Source organism: Mustela erminea, chromosome 3, assembly GCF_009829155.1.
Source record: "Mustela erminea isolate mMusErm1 chromosome 3, mMusErm1.Pri, whole genome shotgun sequence".
Taxonomy (NCBI): Eukaryota; Metazoa; Chordata; class Mammalia; order Carnivora; family Mustelidae; genus Mustela; species Mustela erminea.
This window is the reverse complement of record NC_045616.1, coordinates 130,731,018-130,749,426: the sequence shown is the minus strand read 5'-3', so window position 1 is coordinate 130,749,426 and position 18,409 is coordinate 130,731,018. Positions and strand designations below refer to the sequence as shown.

At 40.2% G+C, this 18,409-nt stretch overlaps 1 protein-coding gene across 4 annotated transcripts in view; it reads left to right on the top strand.

The window, feature by feature from the left end:
• Window positions 1–10,091: 10,091 nt before the first annotated feature.
• CCDC152 (coiled-coil domain containing 152) overlaps window positions 10,092–18,409 on the top strand; it is a 30,717-nt gene continuing 22,399 nt past the window's right edge. Inside the window, exons 1-4 of one of the 4 annotated variants that reach the window (XM_032337493.1) lie at window positions 10,191–10,410; window positions 10,761–10,920; window positions 12,241–12,334; window positions 14,319–14,424. In XM_032337493.1, the coding sequence (XP_032193384.1) occupies window positions 10,880–10,920; window positions 12,241–12,334; window positions 14,319–14,424 (241 nt within the window). In that variant the 5' untranslated portion in view covers window positions 10,191–10,410; window positions 10,761–10,879. The other 3 variants (XM_032337492.1, XM_032337490.1, XM_032337491.1) reach the window with 3 other exon arrangements.

Below are 18,409 nucleotides of genomic sequence, written 5' to 3'. Positions count from 1 at the left end.
CGCAGGGCCTCTAAAACAGGGTAGTTCTGTCTTGCTTATGTGGGAGTAATGAACAACAACAACAACAACAAAATGAGAGTGAAAGGTACAAAGCCTGCTGAAAACTGGGCTCAAAATCTCACAACATCTCTTCTGCACAGTCATAAGATCAATCTATGAATTATATATAATTCATTGACTCATAGATGACTCATTACAATGAATTTGTTTTAATTGTTGAACAAGAATTTGCTAAAAAAATAAAGCAAACAAGCATTTTTTTTCAATTTTTTATTTAAATTCTAGTTAGTTAACATACAGTGTAATATTGGTTTCAGAGTAGAATTTAGTGGCTCATCACTTCCATAAAACACCGAGTGCTCATCATAACAAGTGCCCTCCTATCCCCCACTGATGTCCCTCCATCAGCCTGCAGTTTGTTCTCTATAGTTAAGAGCCTCTGATGGTTCAGTTCCCTCTCTCTTCCCCCACCTGCTTCCCCTGTGTTCATTTGTTTTGTTTCCTAAATTCCACAAATGAGTGAAATCATATATTTGTTTTTCTCTGACTAACTTATTTCACTTAGCATCATACACTCTAGCTCCACCCACGTTGTTGCAAATGGCAAATGTTTCATTCTTTTTGATGGCTGCATAGTATTCCATTGTATACATATACCATCTCTTATTTATCCATTCATCAGTTGATGGACGCAGGCTCTTTCCACAGTTTGGCTATTGTTGTTAATGCTGCTATAAACATGTACCCCTTTGAATCTGTATTTTTATATCCTTTGGGTTATAATACCTAATAGTATAATTGCTGCATCACAGGGTAGTTCTATTTTTAACTTTTTGAGGAACCTCCATACTGTTTTCCACAGTGGGGCAGACAGTCATTCATTTGGGCAATTAAGGTAGAAACCTGAGTTGCTATCTGAGGAGGTGGGATTATAAACGCCAAAGTACAGCTCTTCACCATGTCCCTTATGCAAAACAGGCATTGAAAGCACATAAACTGGGCTGGGCTGAGTTAATATGCAAATGAAAGACTGAAACTTATCAAATCACATTGGCTCCTTTCAAAGTGAAGAATGCAAATGATTCAGGTGTCCCAGTGAGGAGGGAGTTAAGCCCAGGCTGATATGAGGACTTGCAACTGGCAAAAATCCACGGTTCCTCCAATCAGGAGTATAAATTTCCCCTCCCTTACCATCGTGCCTCCTCCGACTCCATTTTAAAGGAGACTCTCTTAGCTAGGCTTGCTTGCTCCATTTTGAAATCTCTTTTTACATAATAGGGTAACTTTGCTAGAGTCAGAAAATCCATTTTTAGACTGTTAATATTTTTGAAGAAGAAAAATTTTCCTTCTATGTTTCAAGGTTATGTGGTCGGGTCTAAGAGTTAAACCGATGTGAGACTGAATAACAAGAAAATCCAAGTCATGTTCATACCGACAGGAGCCCTTCAAAAGGGAACCAGATGACTGAGGCTTAGATACCTAACAGGGCCTGGGGCTTCAAAGTGGGGGGAAGGCAATTTATGGGAAGGTGAAAGAGGAAATGTTTGTTCAACAAGGGTTGCCCTGACAACTAGTTAAGTCTCTCAGAGGAAGTTATCGCTGGTAATAGCTCTCCGATGCAAAAAGGCAACTTCTCTGTTTTCAGAGCTTCTCCTGTGTCTGTGGTTTCCCAAAGTAATCAGCTCAAAATAATGCATATGCCAAAGAGTACTGGGCATCATACAATGCCTTGTGTTACTGCAACTTTTATCAGGACTTTTGGGTAGAACTCTGTCTCTGCTATGTTCTAAGTATTGGGCCTTATTTAAAAGGAGTTTATTAGACAACCTTTAATTTTCCTTGATAATTTCAAAAACTATCTGGTTAAATCTCTAAAGAGGTGGCTGCAAAGGGCGGAAGTCAAAAAGCTAAATCTCTTGGTTTGTTACTCCCTTTCTACGCAGAAGGGAGACCTCCCTCCCTTCCTCTCTTCCCTTCACTCCCCGCCCCCCCCCCCCCGCCCCCCAGACAGGAATTTTCCTGATGTGTTCTTTCTCTGGTACTCCCTGACCCCGGGAGCAGAAGGCAAGCTGGGACAAAACAAGCTGATACCCCCAATCCCCTCCCCCACCAAACTCCCAGGTGGGAATCTGTGACAATCCCCTTGCCCCTCTGGCTGGCCTAAAGCTAAGGGAAGGAAAAACAAATGGTTAATTTAACAGAGATCACTATCCTGCAGGACAGGACTCTCCCTCCGTTTACAAACATCTTAGTAATTTGCAAAGAGAAAAGCGTTCTTATCAATAACCTAGCTTCCAGAAGGAAATGTAGATAAAACTAAAGGTCCTCCTAACTTGCAGCCCATTGACAAATACTGGAGGCAGAAAGAGCGGTTGCTCCGGGAAGCTCCTACCTGCCTTCACGTTAATACCTTAATATTAAACTTCACGTTAATAACTTGACCGGTGGCTGAGCTACCAGAAGCTGTAGTTCCTCTTTAGCATATGAAAGTCTTTGGAAAACCTCCCTTTGTTCTTACCTCCCCCAGCTCCCAAGTAAGTATATAATCAGCCACCCCTCACAACACTGGTGCAGCAGCTCTTCCTGCCCATGGGTCCTGTCCCTCTGCGGTAATAAACCACCATTTTGTACCACGGAGGTCTCAAGAATTCTTTTTGGTCGTGGGCTCCAGACCTCACCCCATCAAACCTCACCTACATTCAAAAACTACATCACTCCCCATATCAAATAATGGAGTCAGCACTTATGATGACCTAAAAGTTACACCATATCTAAGCCCTAAATATCCACTCTCTGAACTCCAAACATCCATTCCTTTACCAAGATTTAAACTCTCCATACTCCTTGAATTTTGAATTTTCTCTTTTAAACGTTCAGACTTTTGTTGTCTGATTTCCCAAACTTCTCTTCCATAACCTGTGGTCTCACTATCTTTCTAAAATATAAATGGGGTCATGCCAATCCTTTAGTTGTAACATGTTGCTGACCTCCCCCTGCCATCAAGGTAAAGTTTATCCTCCTTAGCTTGGGGGCCCATCACAAAGGGGTCCTGTGGCCCCAGCCTGCGGTAAAGTTTCCCGCTAGGCACTTCTAACTCCTGTCTCGACCTAGACAATCCTTAATCAAGACGCTGAGCTTTAACTCTGGCCTGAAGATTTTGATAGTCTGTGTAGGCTGTTTTTCATGAAATGACTTAGTGGTCTCACCTCCCCTTGTATCCTCTATGGGCGTAATGCCATCAAATCTGACCAACAGAAAGAGCAAGTTTCCCTCCCCTGATCGTAACAAAGAAATTTTTGGAATAGCCAGATTCACCTGTATCATTCTGAATAGCTCGCTGACACAATAGTTTCTGAGCTCATTTTAAAGAATTGTTTGCACTGGTTCATGGCTATAAAAAAGTGACTGTTGGTGATAAAGCTCAAGAGGGAACCCAATGCCCGCATTCCTCTCAGGAGGTTATGCAATGCTCCAAAGGAGTCTACAGGGGGCGCTGTATCCCCTCCTTCTTGGCATCTCAAGCATCCTCACAGCACAGACTAATTCTTAAGCCTCTAAGCAAAACAAACAGGGGAGTTAGAAAAAAAGTACAAAGCTGTGGGATGACAGTGCAGGAGTCGGAGGCAGGACCAGCTTCATGGGTATGTGCCCTGTGCCGTAGCACAGGGCTGAGCCCCATGTAGAGAAGGGCCTATTCCTGGTTTAAGGCTCTGCTATTCTGTTCCGAAATTATTATTCTTTTTTTTTTTTTTTGAAACACGGGCCCACATTTTCCTTTTGCACAAGGCGCCACAAATTATGTAGCCTGTTGTGGTCAAAAGATTTTTAAAGCCTGGCATTTTCAGCCACATTTAGCCTTTCCTATGGAAAGATGTGGTGAATTTTCTTCAACGTTTTTTTTTTTTTTTTTTTTTTTTTTTAAATCCAGGTCCAGTCAGAAAACCTTTCAACCCCATTTCCCTCTGAAATTGGTTGGAAGATATTCTGGCAAAGTCCGTTTCATTTTACCACTTGCTAACCCTAGGCAGCTGATTTGTCTCCATTCCTTCAGTAAGCAAGGGGATCCAGGTGGCATTGAATTATCTCCATTTCTTTCCTGTTTGCTTATTTTCCCATTCTCCCTGTTTGGGGCAATATTTTTTAATCTGTAACAGCTGTGATGGAATCAGCTTCATTGTTGGGAGCTGGTTTAGAGTCTTTGGCCTAAAGACCCTAAAGACTAACATTTGGAAATGTTAGTGCCTTCAGCCCAACAGCTATGAGGTGCTTAACCCTTCAGCTGAGTCTGTGAAGCCATGGTAACTTAGGTTTCTGTGGTAGTTCAGGTTCCTGATGATGAAATTAGTCGTGTTGGCTCTCGGCATTATTTTATTTCCCCTTGTTGTTTTGTCATAGAACAAGTCTTTGAGAGAGTGAACATACCTTGGCAAATAAGACCGCTCCTGTTGGAGACCTGGTTGCAAGCAGCAATCACCCAGTGGGCTCCAGACCAGCTGATGAAGGTGTTGAAGGGAGGGGTTATGGCTTTAGATTCCCTCCTTAAAATTCAAACATAAACTCTGTAGGGATTACTAGATCGACTTAAATGGAACTGGAAATTGCCTTATTTGCAGCGATATCAATTAAGAAAAGGACATGAAGTCTTCGGAACGCATGTCATGTAGCAGAGGAGACGGTGACACTAAGAAATCTGAGAATTTGGCAAAGCGTATGAAGCCAGTGGATAAAATGCTTCGTAGGAGTTGCAAATGATACTCAAGCATATTTGTCTCCTTAAGTCTCTTCAAACTGTATATATAATCGATGTACAATTAAATCGCTATTGATGCTTCTTGGTAAAGATGCGAGATAAGAAACCAATCACAGAATCCCACCATCCCATCACCCAGCAAGACGAACAAATCCTAGGTGAAACCAATGACCAAGTTCAACAACAACAAGACCCAGATAAGAGAAAAGCCGTAACCCTAGATCACAAACTTTAAAAGATGAGAGAATAACACAGGCAGGTGACTGAGGGCTCTTCTTTTCACCCTCACCACCCACCAACGTTACTGTTGAGTCAGAAGAGTCCTGAGACTTCCCTCTATACCTTCTAACTATGGAAAGAAGTAAAGAAATAGTTCCTCGTGATGAAAAAGGGTGGAGGGGGTGGGTAGTAGAAAAAGCTCCCCAGTGAAGTGAACACCTGCTGACTCTGCTGGACCACGAGCTCAGGGCATCCACGAGCAGCCTGAGAAGGAACCTACGTCATGAAGATATTCTCCCATGGAGCAGAACAAGTTCTTTATGAAAAGGTAAATTCCATTAGTGAAGGTTGAGCACAATCTCGGAGAAGATGGCTAGGCCCGTTTTCCCAATAAAGGCTGCAAACAGCTTCATCAAAGTTGTTCCCACATTTCTAGATACAGGAAAATGTATAGAGCTTAATTCCCAGTCTTCAATTCAGGGGCAAAATAGATTCACGAACTAATTTAAGGTAAAAGAGGAGATTTGTATTTGAATGTATAATACATATTACTAGAATTTACATTCCTTCAATCTCCAAGCTGAAAGCCTCTCTTAACCTGATCATGAGATGCAAAGTGCCTGTTGGGGATGTTCATGGAAAAGATGTGACTGCAGACTGGCCCATGAGCTGGGACTGGGTATTCAGGGGTTCTTCACCCCCTCTGCTGTCCTTGAGCAGTGGGTTCCACTTGCCTTTCCCACTTCTAGAGGCTGCATAACCTTGAGGACACAGCCTTGAGCTAATGATGTGGTGTTGAGAACACCTGCATGGTATACATGACTGAAACTAGTTATGGTCTCTATGCAGACTTCTAAGGTTCAGCGGGTGAATTCGGTCCATCATCTCGCTGCCCCTGAAGACAAACTTTGTAAGTTCCCTTTGTTTATTCAAACGGCCACCAACCAAGCTGGAATGGCTTGCCTCTTTCTTTGGTCTCTCCCTGGGTCCCTCAGAGTAGGGGGTAGAAGGTTTCCGATTATAACAGGGAAGCAACCTAGATGGTTACAAACCAATGGTGCCCTAAAAATCAAGAAGACAAGAACCAATTCCCTTGTAGATAGTGCCTTGTAAATAGTGGCCGTGGGAGATCTAGATGCCACTAAGAGAGATTAGTGGAAAGTAAGAATAAGAAAAATGGATGAGGGAAAATGAGCATTAAGAAGTGGGCAGAGAAGGGATGAAGACAATGAAATTTCCAAGGAACATTGCTGAAGGTGGAGGATGGGTTTGCCTGGACCACTCTAGCATGGCCAAGTTAAGAGAAAGCCACCTGGGGCAGTGTTTGAGTGCTAATCTATTAGGGAATGTATCAAAATGAAGAAAACCACCCAGAACTCCTCTTCCAGACAAATGTGTGATTTGAAGGAATCTTTTAATAATTTACTTGGGATGGAATCTGAGAGCTCCTAAGAGATGGTCCCTAAGGAGATGGGATCAGGTTAAGAGAGTAACTGCAAATTTGGGGTCAGGCTAGGAGGGCTGAGGACAAGGACATGGGGCAGAGAACTTAAAAGCAAAGAAGTGGCTTTTCACTTTCTCAATTTGAAAGTGAAATTCAAAAGCTCCGGCTAAAAATGTCAAACTCCGCCTGAACTGCATCAAGAATATGTAATAAAATTTTGCAGAAAATTAGTGGAAGAGGGAATCTACTACTTATAAACAAACAAAACAAAAAGATAGCAAGAGAGACAGAGAACCTTCCCAAACAGTCTGAAAACATCAACTGTGTAAACCAGAAGCACAACTCAGGGAGGGAGATGGCTAAAGACCCGGGGAAAGAAATGGAAAAAAAGACTTCCTTCTATCAAGGCAGATTTCCTCTAGTGAGGAAAAAAACAAACAAAAAATAACTCTAGATGTTTAGATTTTAACCTGCAATCATGTCCCAATTCCTCTCTCCATATAGAGATGGAAGAGTGTGAGTCCAAATAACATAGTTCCACAGGGTCCTAGATCTGGTGCAAGGGACAGCTTTCACCTAATGACTAGGAGCGGAGCTGCAGCCAGGCAGCCCCCACCAAACCCCCACCACGGCCAGCTGAAGCTGAGACAATATGGTTCAGAAATAGACACTGAAAAATAGGAATCTGGTAAAGAAATGAGAGCAGAGGGGCACCTGGGTGGCTCAGTGGGTTAAAGCCTCTGCCTTCAGCTCAGGTCATGACCTCAGGGTCCTGGGATTGAGACCCACATTGGGCTCTCTGCTCAGCGGGGAGCCTGCTTCCCTTCCTCTCTCTCTGCCTGCCTCTCTGACTACTTGTGATCTCTCTCTGTCAAATAAATAAATAAAATCTTAAAAAAAAAAAAAAAAGAAAGAAAAGAAAAGAAATGAGAGCAGGGAGCAGTGTGTCAAGAGAGCAAGAAGGTGAGAAAGACAACCCTGGCATTGGTCTGTTGTCCACAGCTAACTTTTTGACGTACTCTACACATCTCATCTGCTCAAGACTTCCCTTGACCACCATATCTAAAGCAGTTCCTATGCACTTTTTAAGTCAGTATCCTGGATTTGTGTTTCTTTGCTCTTATTACAGTTTTTTTTTTATTATTATCTATTTTTCTCTCAAAACTGTAAGCCCTCTGGGGTCAGGGACCATACTTGATTTGTTTATTCCTTTTCTCCCAGATGCCAGTACAGGTTTGGTCCCAAAAGTATTTCTTGACTAACTAGATGGATAAGTGTTCATGGTCTTAAGAAGGCTATCCTAAGAGCCCTAAGGTCCAAATTAGAGTATCTTATTTGTCTTTCTCTCCATAGTGCCTAAACCCTCCATAGCTGGTACCTAGTGAGTACTTAACAAATATTTTTGAATAAACTAATAAAGCTGTTTGTAATAACAAAAAAAATCAATGTGTCACTCATCTTAAGAACCTCATATGAATTAATAAGTAGCCTCAGGTTTTGTTTTATTTTGTTTTTTTACAATTGGGTAGGTTCACGTTCATGTTTATTTTCTAAATCAAGGCTTTTTTTTTTTTTTTAAATGGATTCAAACATTGCTTTCTTTATACTCCCTTTGTTAGTATGGCACAATAATGTAATTTATTCCTCTTAGGTTTTCCAGTCAGTTTCTGAGCAAATACTCAAAGAATCCTTTCTGTTTCTCAGTTGGATGATACTTGATGAATAAAACTGTGAATACAACTGTGAAAGGCATTCCCTTTTTAAAAATGAAATCAGGGGAAGCTCATATAGTTTCTCATTGACAGACCTATTTTGGACTCACTAGACTGTAGGAAAAAGCTAGTATCTATAAACTAGAAGAGAAGCTTATGACTCATTTCAAACTAGAAAAATCAAGTTAAATTTTACTGACTTCTAGTGTGTTCATTTCTACTTACTATGACTATGCTAGACACTATGGAGAAATATATATACATATATATGTAAAATAAAGTTTCTTCCCCCAAGGAGCTGACCAAACAGCAGGAAAGATAGCAATTCAGACGATCCTAATAAAAGCCACAATAAGGCCAGCATGGTCCAAAGTGTAATAGGAACACAGAGCAAGGAAAGGTAGGTCACAGCTGCTATGATCAGTGAATGCCTTATGGAAAAGGTAGCATTTTAGATGGGCCTTAAAGTGGGCTTGTTTCAAAAAGCATTATGATATGGGTTACATGGAACATTTAAATCTTCTAATTGGATAGAACCAACAATTGAAAAGGCCACTTTTAATATCTCTGTGTTGCTAATATCAAGGAAAGCTTACTGAGTAGTCAGAAGTTAAAAAAAATTAACATATATATATAAACGTATATATGAATAGATAACATACATATAAATAATATTTTATGTGCAATTAATGCGTTAAAAAACACGAGAAAATGACATTTTAAAAAACATTTTGATGAGCAATGTTTTATCATTAACAGTTTTAAATCCTAAAATTTTAGCTTTGTTATTTAGTCCACTGCTCTTATTTTAAAATTAAAGGGAAGAAGGCGACTGCTAAAATGAATCAACCTTCCCAGATTACTAACTACAGAGAGAGGACTCCATCTCCCATTTCCTCCTTTGACCTAGTTCTCTTGCCACCATGCTATACTGCTTTTCAGATAACGAAGTATGGATTATTCTATTATAGTCTACATGTATCTGCTTGCCAAATTTTGGCTTTCATAGAAAATGAACTTAGTGAAAACCTATCTGTCATTTCCTACTAAAAAAAAAAAAAAAGTGGGTGGCCCAGTTGGTTAAGCATCTGCCTTCAGCTTAGGTCATGATCTCACAATCCTGGGATGGAGCCCCCACATTGGGCTCCCCGCTCAGTGGGGAGCCTGCTTTTCCCTCTGCCACTCTCCCAGCCTGTGCTCACTCGATCTCTGTCAGATAAATAAATAAAATCTTAAAAAGGGGGGGAGAGGGCAAAGTTGGCAGTGGATACCATTTCAAACTGCTTTTGACCAAAATTTTTAGATTATACTAATTAATTTTGCATACTTAGTTTATGCCAAGAACTGCATTAAGCTCTTTTAAAATGCATCCTTTCCTTTAATTGCTGCAACAGCCCCAGGAGGTAGGCATTATTATTTAATGTCTATTTTACGGATTGGAGGCAGGTATACTTAAAAACTGGCCCAGGATCACCCGGCTGATAAACAAGAGTTTGGGTCTGGAATCCACACAGAGTCTATGCCCCTAACCATCAAGTTACCAAGATAAAGCTTTGCAGGTGGGCGAGCAGATCCATCGCCAACCCTGGACCACATCTCCATCACCTAGCACAGCCTCTGGTACCTCATAAGCCTATTTCGTAAGTTTTCTCGAATAAATATCGTTTATTATTTATTGATTCAACAGCGCTGACTCACTGGTCAACCTAAAGCCAATGTGATTTATTCTTTGATGGCGAAATAATTATGGAACTGGCAGCCACTGCGTGTCGAGTCCTGTCCTAGAAACTAGAGGAAACATCTTAGCGGCACGCGCCAGATGCTTGAGGGGTACAAGGGCCAAGGAGGTAAGGGAGGGGAGGAGGTGGAACGCGGGTGGAGGCGCAGGTGGGGCCAGGAGGAGGGCGGGCCCGTTGCTGCGGGAACGGACTTCCGGGGAGGGGACCGCCGTGCGGGGCGGACCTGCACGCGGAGGAGGGGGAGGAGGAGGAGGCGGAGGCGGCGTGGGAAACCGGGGGGACCTGTGAGCCGACGCAAGGACGCTCCAGGCTTTTTGTCGGTGGGTTCGAAATTCCCACGTTTCCCTTGGAAATTCTTTTCTTCAGCCCCTCACAGTCTCCCAGTCCGTGGCAGCGCTTTGACCCAGCGACTCCCCGCGGCCCGGAGGTACACAGCCCGCAGTCGAGCTGGGCTCCTCTGGCCGCCGGGACGCGGGTGGAGGGAGCGGCGCCCCGGGCTGCGACTGAACGAATTCCTGGGGGGCAGCGGGGCGGGGAGAAGAGGAGGTTCGGAGCCCGTCCTCTCCGCGGAGCACAGGCCCCTCAGAGCCCCGTGGGGGAAGGGGGACCGGGAGGCCCCACGCTAGTCGGCAGGGGGGTGGGGTGGAGGGCGGGGCAGAAAGTGGGGCTGTCGCCCACCGGAGGGGATGTTCGACGCCCGGCCGCGGAGCTCCCAAGTCAGTCTCTGCTTCTCACCAAAGAGACAGGCACGGAATCACCAGCTTGTCCCCTCGTTTCAGGGGCAAGAAGGCCGCATCCACTGCAGAGAAAGGTCGAGGGAATTGGAAGGGGCGGGAGGGAGGGAGGCTCTGAAGACCCCTCGAAATGCACCCGAAAGGCACCCGGTGGCTTTTCAGCCCGTGTGACAAACCCCCACGAGGAAAAGCATGAATATGGGCGATGGTTTTACAAAGAAAAACACTCCAAGAGTCTCGTCAGAGCGGTGGAGTTGGGAGATGATCAAGCTGAAACTAAAATGAGTTTAATTCAAGAGCTGGGATCTGAGACAGAACCGAAGTAAAAACCTTTTTTATTTACAATGTTAGGAACCAAAAAGAAGAAAAAAAAAAAAGTTGGGAAGGAAAATTTTGCGTTAATTACTTCAAATTATCCTGTAGTTCTGTTAAAGAATAACAGTTTATCAAATAGTGATTTTTAAATTTTACCCCAAAAAGACTTTTGCTGGATTTATTATGGGATGCTATTACAATTATTCCTCTGCTTTAAAGACCACGTTGTAGCTTTCGAAGGGATTTTGTAGTTTTACTTGAAAATGTGATGAAGGATAATAATTCAATAAACTGAAAATATATAGCTAAAATTCTCTCACTTAAAAACCACTAATAGTTGTTAATGACATATAATATCAAAAAGAGAAAGGAAATGGGATTTCTTTGCGATGTAACAAATTTTAGAGCAACGCCTGTTTTGAGGGACCTCATTTTAAAGAAGAATATGACCCCTAAAATTACTGTAAGGAATTACTTTAGGAATTTACTTACCTTTTACTTTGGACTAGCTGCCGCTGCCACTTTCACACACCAAGCACTGGCACATGTTCTTTCCTCCGTCTATAACGACTACATTTCAAATCTGTAGTTTCTCCTTCCAGTTTGCTTGTGAAAAGCCTAAAGACAAGTGTCCCATACTTTTAGACTGTATTAATCCTAATCCTTCTAGACACTCTCCTCGCCCCAAATGTAAATGTTGGCAGTTTTGCAAAAGTCCGTTTCTTCATCCTGACTGGATAAGTTTACCTCGAATTCTGTCGAATTTCTTATGATTGGTTCCATAGAATTAAAACTCATTCTTCACTTAAACAGTTTGGTTCTACCCAGAGGAATTTCGGGGACAGGAGCATACATAATTTGGTATTACCAGGAAATACAGCAAAAAATATTTGTGGCATGATAGTTAACAAATATTTTAAATGTCTTAAAATAAGAATACCTATATTTAAAAGTCACACATCAGATTTAATAATATACCAGATTTTAAGTCCTGTCATACTGATGGCCAGATGAGTTGAACAGAGGCATAGTTTTTTGTGTAATAGGAACAAATAACTTCTACATATACATATAACATTGCACTAGTTTTAGATTTACTTAGAGAAAACTTGACTGGGAAAGTCAAGTGGAGAGGAATGGGGAAGACTAAATGCATTTGACTGTTATTAATAATGAGTATAAGAAAAAATTTCTGAGTGCAGTGGAGCTCAAGTAGGGGTTCCATGGGTGAAATACAGAAACTTCAGTATTTGAGTTATTACCATTATTATAATGCTTTAGCTTTTGTTTATTTCATTTATTTTTCATCTTATTTACTCTTCACTAGTTTAGACATGAGTGAAAGCAGCGAAGAATGTGTGAAAAAGATTAGCAGTGTGAATCTTGACAAACTTATAGATGACTTCTCACAGATAGAAAAGGTATGTAAAGATATAAAACAGTTGTAGTGTAAAAGGAAAAAGTGAAACAGATTTTGCCAGTGGAAGGAGTTGGGGGAAAAAAGAAAAAATGTACCAAAAAAGATAGTGGAAATATATTCTGCTAAGTCCCTTCTCTCTCATTTTTAAAATCCATATTTAAAATATATTTGATTTTGAATCATTTATACTAATACATCAAAATGTTCCTGGGACAAGGAAGCAGTTGATATACTTTGGCTACAGTTAAAGGGGAAATATATACTTAAATGTTCAAAATGTCCATGAACCCAGGAATGTTTTAGTAAGAATTGAAATAGGCTCAATCCTCAATGTATTGCCATTATGACTCATTCTTTTTTTTTTTTTAACTTTTTCCTAATCTGGTCCTTTTTCCTTCTCTTTTGCCTAAAAATGGATCCATCTGAGGGATGCCTGGGGACTCAGTGTGTTGGGCCTCTGCCTTTGGCTCAGGTCATGATCTCAGGGTCAGGGTCCTGGGATGGAGCCCACATGGGGCTCCCTGCTCATCAGGGAGCCTGCTTCCTCCTCTCTCTCTCTGCCTGCCTCTCTGCCTACTCTGTCTGATCTGTCTGTCAAATAAATAAATGAAATCTTTAAAAAAAATAAAAATAAAAGATGTAGGTAGATAAGGGAAAGATTTGAGGAGTGAGTTTGTGAAGCAAAGGTGGGAAGAGGAATAATATCTATTTTCTCTCTTAATCATTCTTCTCTGTTCCTTCTATTCCTCTGCACAGTGTTGTATGACCATAATAAAATATATAATCATGATGATGGGTATTTTGAGGTAACATTAGGAACTTTTTTAAAATGCTAAACTTGAATTTTCTTAACCAAGTGACTCTTTCCAAAATAAGAGAGAATAGAGAAAGAAATAAGAGGCATTGTTGGTGGCAAAGGAATTGATGCAAAGTTTTTAGAGATTATTCAGAAATATCTATCCTATCCTTAAATATTTTAAATAAAAAATATCGATTTCATGTGAGTGGTATTGTGATTGTATTAAGAATTTTATCTCTTAGAGATTCATGTAGATGATGAGATTTATGGGTGAAATAACTTAATGTCAGGGAGTTGCTTTGAGATAAACTGAGAAGCAGAGAGAATAGGAAAGTGGGTAGAGATATAGATAAAATGAATTGATGATTTTTGAAGCTGTTCCAAGGGTATATGGCAGCTATTACACGATGCATAAAGATACCAAAAAGATGTTTATTCATTGTGTTGTTTCCACTTTTTTTTTTTGCTACTATAAACAAATTACAGTATACTCATAAACAAAACTCAATGAAGCTCTTAAAAAGAATGAAGTAGACCTTTATGTGCTTATATGACATCATCTTCAAGATAACTGTTCTAAGTGGAACACCCAGGTGCAGAATAGAGTATAATATGATCCTTTCCTAGAGTTGTAGTCATAAAGTATTTTGGAAATATATGTAAGGAATTGTTAGCCAGAGGGCTGTGGATTAAATAATTGGAAATAAGGGGATTCAAGTTAAGTCCTATTGATTTTCATAACTCTTACTGTTAGTCTGTTTTAATTTTTTCCCATGTTACTTTTAAAATTAAAAATAAATTAGGAGGGCGCCTGGGTGGCTCAGTGGGTTAAGCCGCTGCCTTCGGCTCGGGTCATGATCTCAGGGTGCTGGGATCGAGTCCCACATCGGGCTCTCTGCTCAGCGGGGAGCCTGCTTCCCTCTGTCTCTCTCTGCCTGCCTCTCCATCTGATTGTGATTTCTCTCTGTCAAATAAATAAATAAATAAAATCTTTAATAAATAAATAAATAAATAAATAAATAAATTTGGAAGTTGACTTGCATAAAATATATGCCAGACTTAATTATTAGACTTTTAGGTATTAAATGGTTTGTATTTTCATTAGTCTTCATGTCATTAGGTAAATAAATAAATAAAAATAAAATAGCAGCATTGCTCTTGTAATAATATGTTATTTCTTCTACAGAAAATGATAGAAACCAGCGGAAAGAATAATATACTGGATATACAGTTGGAAAAAGCTAACTATTTGTTAAAAGTAATGCAAACAAAGGAGGTCTCAATTAAAGAAGGTTAGTTCTTTGCTGCCTAAAGAAAGGCTAATTCTAATGAGAGTATTTTTTGGAAAACAGTGATTAATATTGTACCATATATTTGTAAAATATTTTAAATTCACATAGAGCTTTCTGGGCTATCATTTCATTTTATCCTTACTGTAGCCCTGATAGATAGGATTGGTACTACCCCAGCCACCTCAGTAATGGAGAAACACCGAATGAAAGAGGTTGATCTATCTGAGGCCACAAAACTAAGAAATGGCAAATCCAAGGCTCAAAACCAAGGATAAAAATAACAGTTGAATTCCTGTCTCACAATTACACCAAAAGAAACTTCAGATGGGTCAAAAATTTTAGGGCCCAAAATGAGCTGTTCTAGTCCAAAGCTCTCCCTTTACTTCTGGGACAGCCAGGCCACGTGTACCTCTAAGCTTCCAGCCAGCTACCCTCCCTGCCGTGGCCCTGCTCTTGGTCTATCCTTCTTTGCCCACCTCCTGGCCTGCCAGGAGCCTGAGAGCCTGGGTTCTCTGCAGGACAAGGTGCTGCTCTTTGAGAATGTCGCCTTGCTTTGAGGCACAGTGGTCTGGGACTACACACAGATAAACGAGTTTTAGCTGCACCGGCAGCCCTAAGGCCTTGTAGTGCTTGGCTTCCCTCTGCAACCAGTTCAGGGCATCTGGAGAAGTCAAGAGAGCCCGAATTCCCTCAATTTCATCTGGCTGTGCAGTTCAAAACTGCAAAGGTTACTAAAAACAAGAAAACTCTGAGAAACCATCACACCCAAGAGGACCCAAACAGACATGGTGAATTTATGTCCTGTGGTACCATGAATGGGACTCTGGAATAGAAAAATAACATAAGGTAAAAACTAAGAAAGCCTGAATAAAACATATATTTTACTTAATATATCAACATTGGTTCATTAATTATTAAAAAACATACCATACTAATGTCAGATGTTTGTAGGAGAAACTGGGCATAGGATATTTGGCAATTCTCTATGATACCTTCCTGATTTTTCAGGATATATATTTAGTAGAAAACCATACTAAAAAAAGTGGAGGGAAAAATGAAACCACAGGAAAAAAAAAATAGAAGAGAATATGGGTTTTTGTGGGGCTTTTGTATTTGTTTTTTAGTGCAAAGAAGGCCTCTCCAAATATGACAGTCATCTGATTAAATAAATTATGGCACATTTATTTGAAATACTTAGCAGCTGATAAGAATAAAGTAGCTCCATATGATATAGAATAATCTCCAAGATACAGTAAATGAAAATAACAATGTTCACCACAGCATGCTATCATTTTTATGAAAATATCTTTGTACACACAAAACATCCTCTGCCTTACACAACTGTGTATCTCTAGAAAGGTAAGCAGCAGCACCCTGGTAACAGTGCTTGCTTTGGGGGAAGGGAGACTGATTAGCCTGGGGCCAGAGATTGGAGAGAGAATAATTTTTCACTATATAACTGTGTTTCATGTGTATTTATTATTTGAAAAAAATAATTAAATACCTTTTAAAAATCCAGTTCTACTTATTCTCAATCTGATGGCCTTTACACTGGATAATACACAGAAGTAAAAGAACTAGTGGGAATAACAGCTTAACAGAGCCAAGTGTGTACTAGTTCACTTAGAGAGAAAAAACTACATACATGATTAGATTTCAACAATAAAGAATGAGACCATCATATTGTATTTTCTGCATTTGATACCAGATAAAGAATTTCCGCCAGTTCAAGATGATAATTAGTATTGAGAGCCAAGAGCCAAAAAAAACCTTTTCATACATAATTGTATTCAACATTTCCAAGTGCTTTGTGAAATAGGTAATGTTAAAATTGCTAGTTAATGGCAGAGCCTAAATTTGAGCTCAAAATAAACATGTGTTTACTAAATTATACAATAGTATAATTAAGAACTAGCTTAATATTCTGAATGCTAATTTTTTAAAAAGATTTTATTTATTTATTTGACAGAGAGAGAGAGATCACAAGTAGGCAGAGAGGCAGGCAGAGAGAGAAAGAGAGGAAGCAGGCTGCCCGCTGAACAGAGAGCCCCATTCGGGGCTTGATCCCAGGATCCTGAGATCACGACCCGAGCAAAAAGCAGAGGCCTAACCCACTGAGCCACCCAGGCGCCCCTGAATGCTAATTTTTAAGAATAGGACAGTATTCATTATAAAATCCAACAGAAATGATGTGGGTAAATATTTGCAAAAAAAAAAAAAATTTGTTTAACATGTTTGTTAAATGTTTGTTAAAAGCCATTATTCTAAAATAATGAATGGTGGGGCACCTGGGTGGCTCAGTGGGTTAAAGTCTCTGTCTTCAGCTCAGGTCATGGTCCTGGGGTCCTGGGATGAGCCCTGCATCCGGCTCTCTGCTCAGCAGGGAGCCTGCTCCCCCCTTTCTCTCTGTCTGCAAAATAAATAAATAAAATATTTTTAAAAAATTAAAATAAAATAACGAATGGTATTCTACCTTATAATCACTTTTTATTGAACCAATTTCCTTTGGGGGGAAAAAGTGTCAAGAGAGCCACCTTGTGTTCATATTTTGAAAATACACATTTAAAAAAATCTCGAGTTTCAGTTCCAGGGTTCTGTTTCCAATTTGCTGATTATAGTTGGCCTTTGAAAAACACAGGTTTGAACTACATGAATCTACTTATAAGCACATGCTTTTTCATAAGTACAGTGCAATACTGTAAAGGTATTTTCCTTGTGATTTTTCTGATAATTTTCTTTTTCCTAGCTTACTTTATTGTAAGAATATAGGCTATAATACATAGCATAAAATCTATTAACACATATTTTGTGTTATCAGTAAGGATTTAGTCAACAGTTGGCTATTAGCAAAGATTCCAAACTTTATTTTTTTTAAGATTTTATGTATTTATTCACGAGAGACAGAGAAAGAGAGGCAGAGCAAGAAGCCCAGTGGGGGACTCAGGTCCTAGGACCGTGGGATCATTACCTGAGCTGAAGGCATATATGCCCAACCGACTGAGCCACCCAGGTGCCTCAAACTTTTTTTTTTTTTTATGTAAACTCTACATCCAAAGTGGGGCTTGAACTCACAACCCTGAGATCAAGAGTCACATGCTCTAAAAACTGAGACAGCCAGGTGCCCCAGTAGTTAAGTTTTTGAAGAGTCAAAAGTTGCACTCAGATTTTCAACTGCCCAAGAGTCAGCTGCTCTAAGCCCCATGTTGCTCAAGGGTCAACTGTACTGAGATAGCTTCAGCCACCGTATTTCATGAATTGCTGGATTACTTCCTCTAGAAGGCAAAAAGAGAAATGATGGCAGAATCTATGCCTCCTTAATTTTTTTTTAAGATATTAAGTAATCACTACATTCATGGTGGGGCTCACAACTTAGAACCCTGAGACCAAGAGTCACATGCTTCACTGACTGAGCCAGCCAGGCACCCCCTTAATTTTCTAATCTTCGCAGCTAACATAGCAACATAACCATCATTCTGTTACTAAGGAATACCAAATGAGGGGGGGAAAGCGGGGGCGGGGGGATGGTGGGAACTTTGAGTAGGTGGTAGGGATGGTAGAGGGGATGCATGGAGGAGTGAAAAACCACAGTAGTAGAACCTTTTATCTACATAAAGGTTTTAACTTCACAAAACATTTTCATTAGTTGAAAAAAGTACATAGAGACTCGGTGCAGACCTCTCAATGAAAGGCGAAGTTTTTCATTCTCCCCTCACGGTAGTGGTTCTTTCCTTCAGTCAATAAATAAAAATACTATTGAACACCTATGAAATAGTCACCATGTTAGATGACAGAAATATCAAAATTAATAAGAAATGATCTTTACCTGAAAGAGTTCATCATCTAGTGAGAGAAGCCACAAGCAACTAAAATGAAATGAGCAAAGGAAAGGAGGTGTATACAAATTCCTGAGAGACAGAGGAGACAAATAAAAACAATAACAGTGTTGAATGTTTGTGAATAAATTCAGAAAGTATCGTTGTCTCAT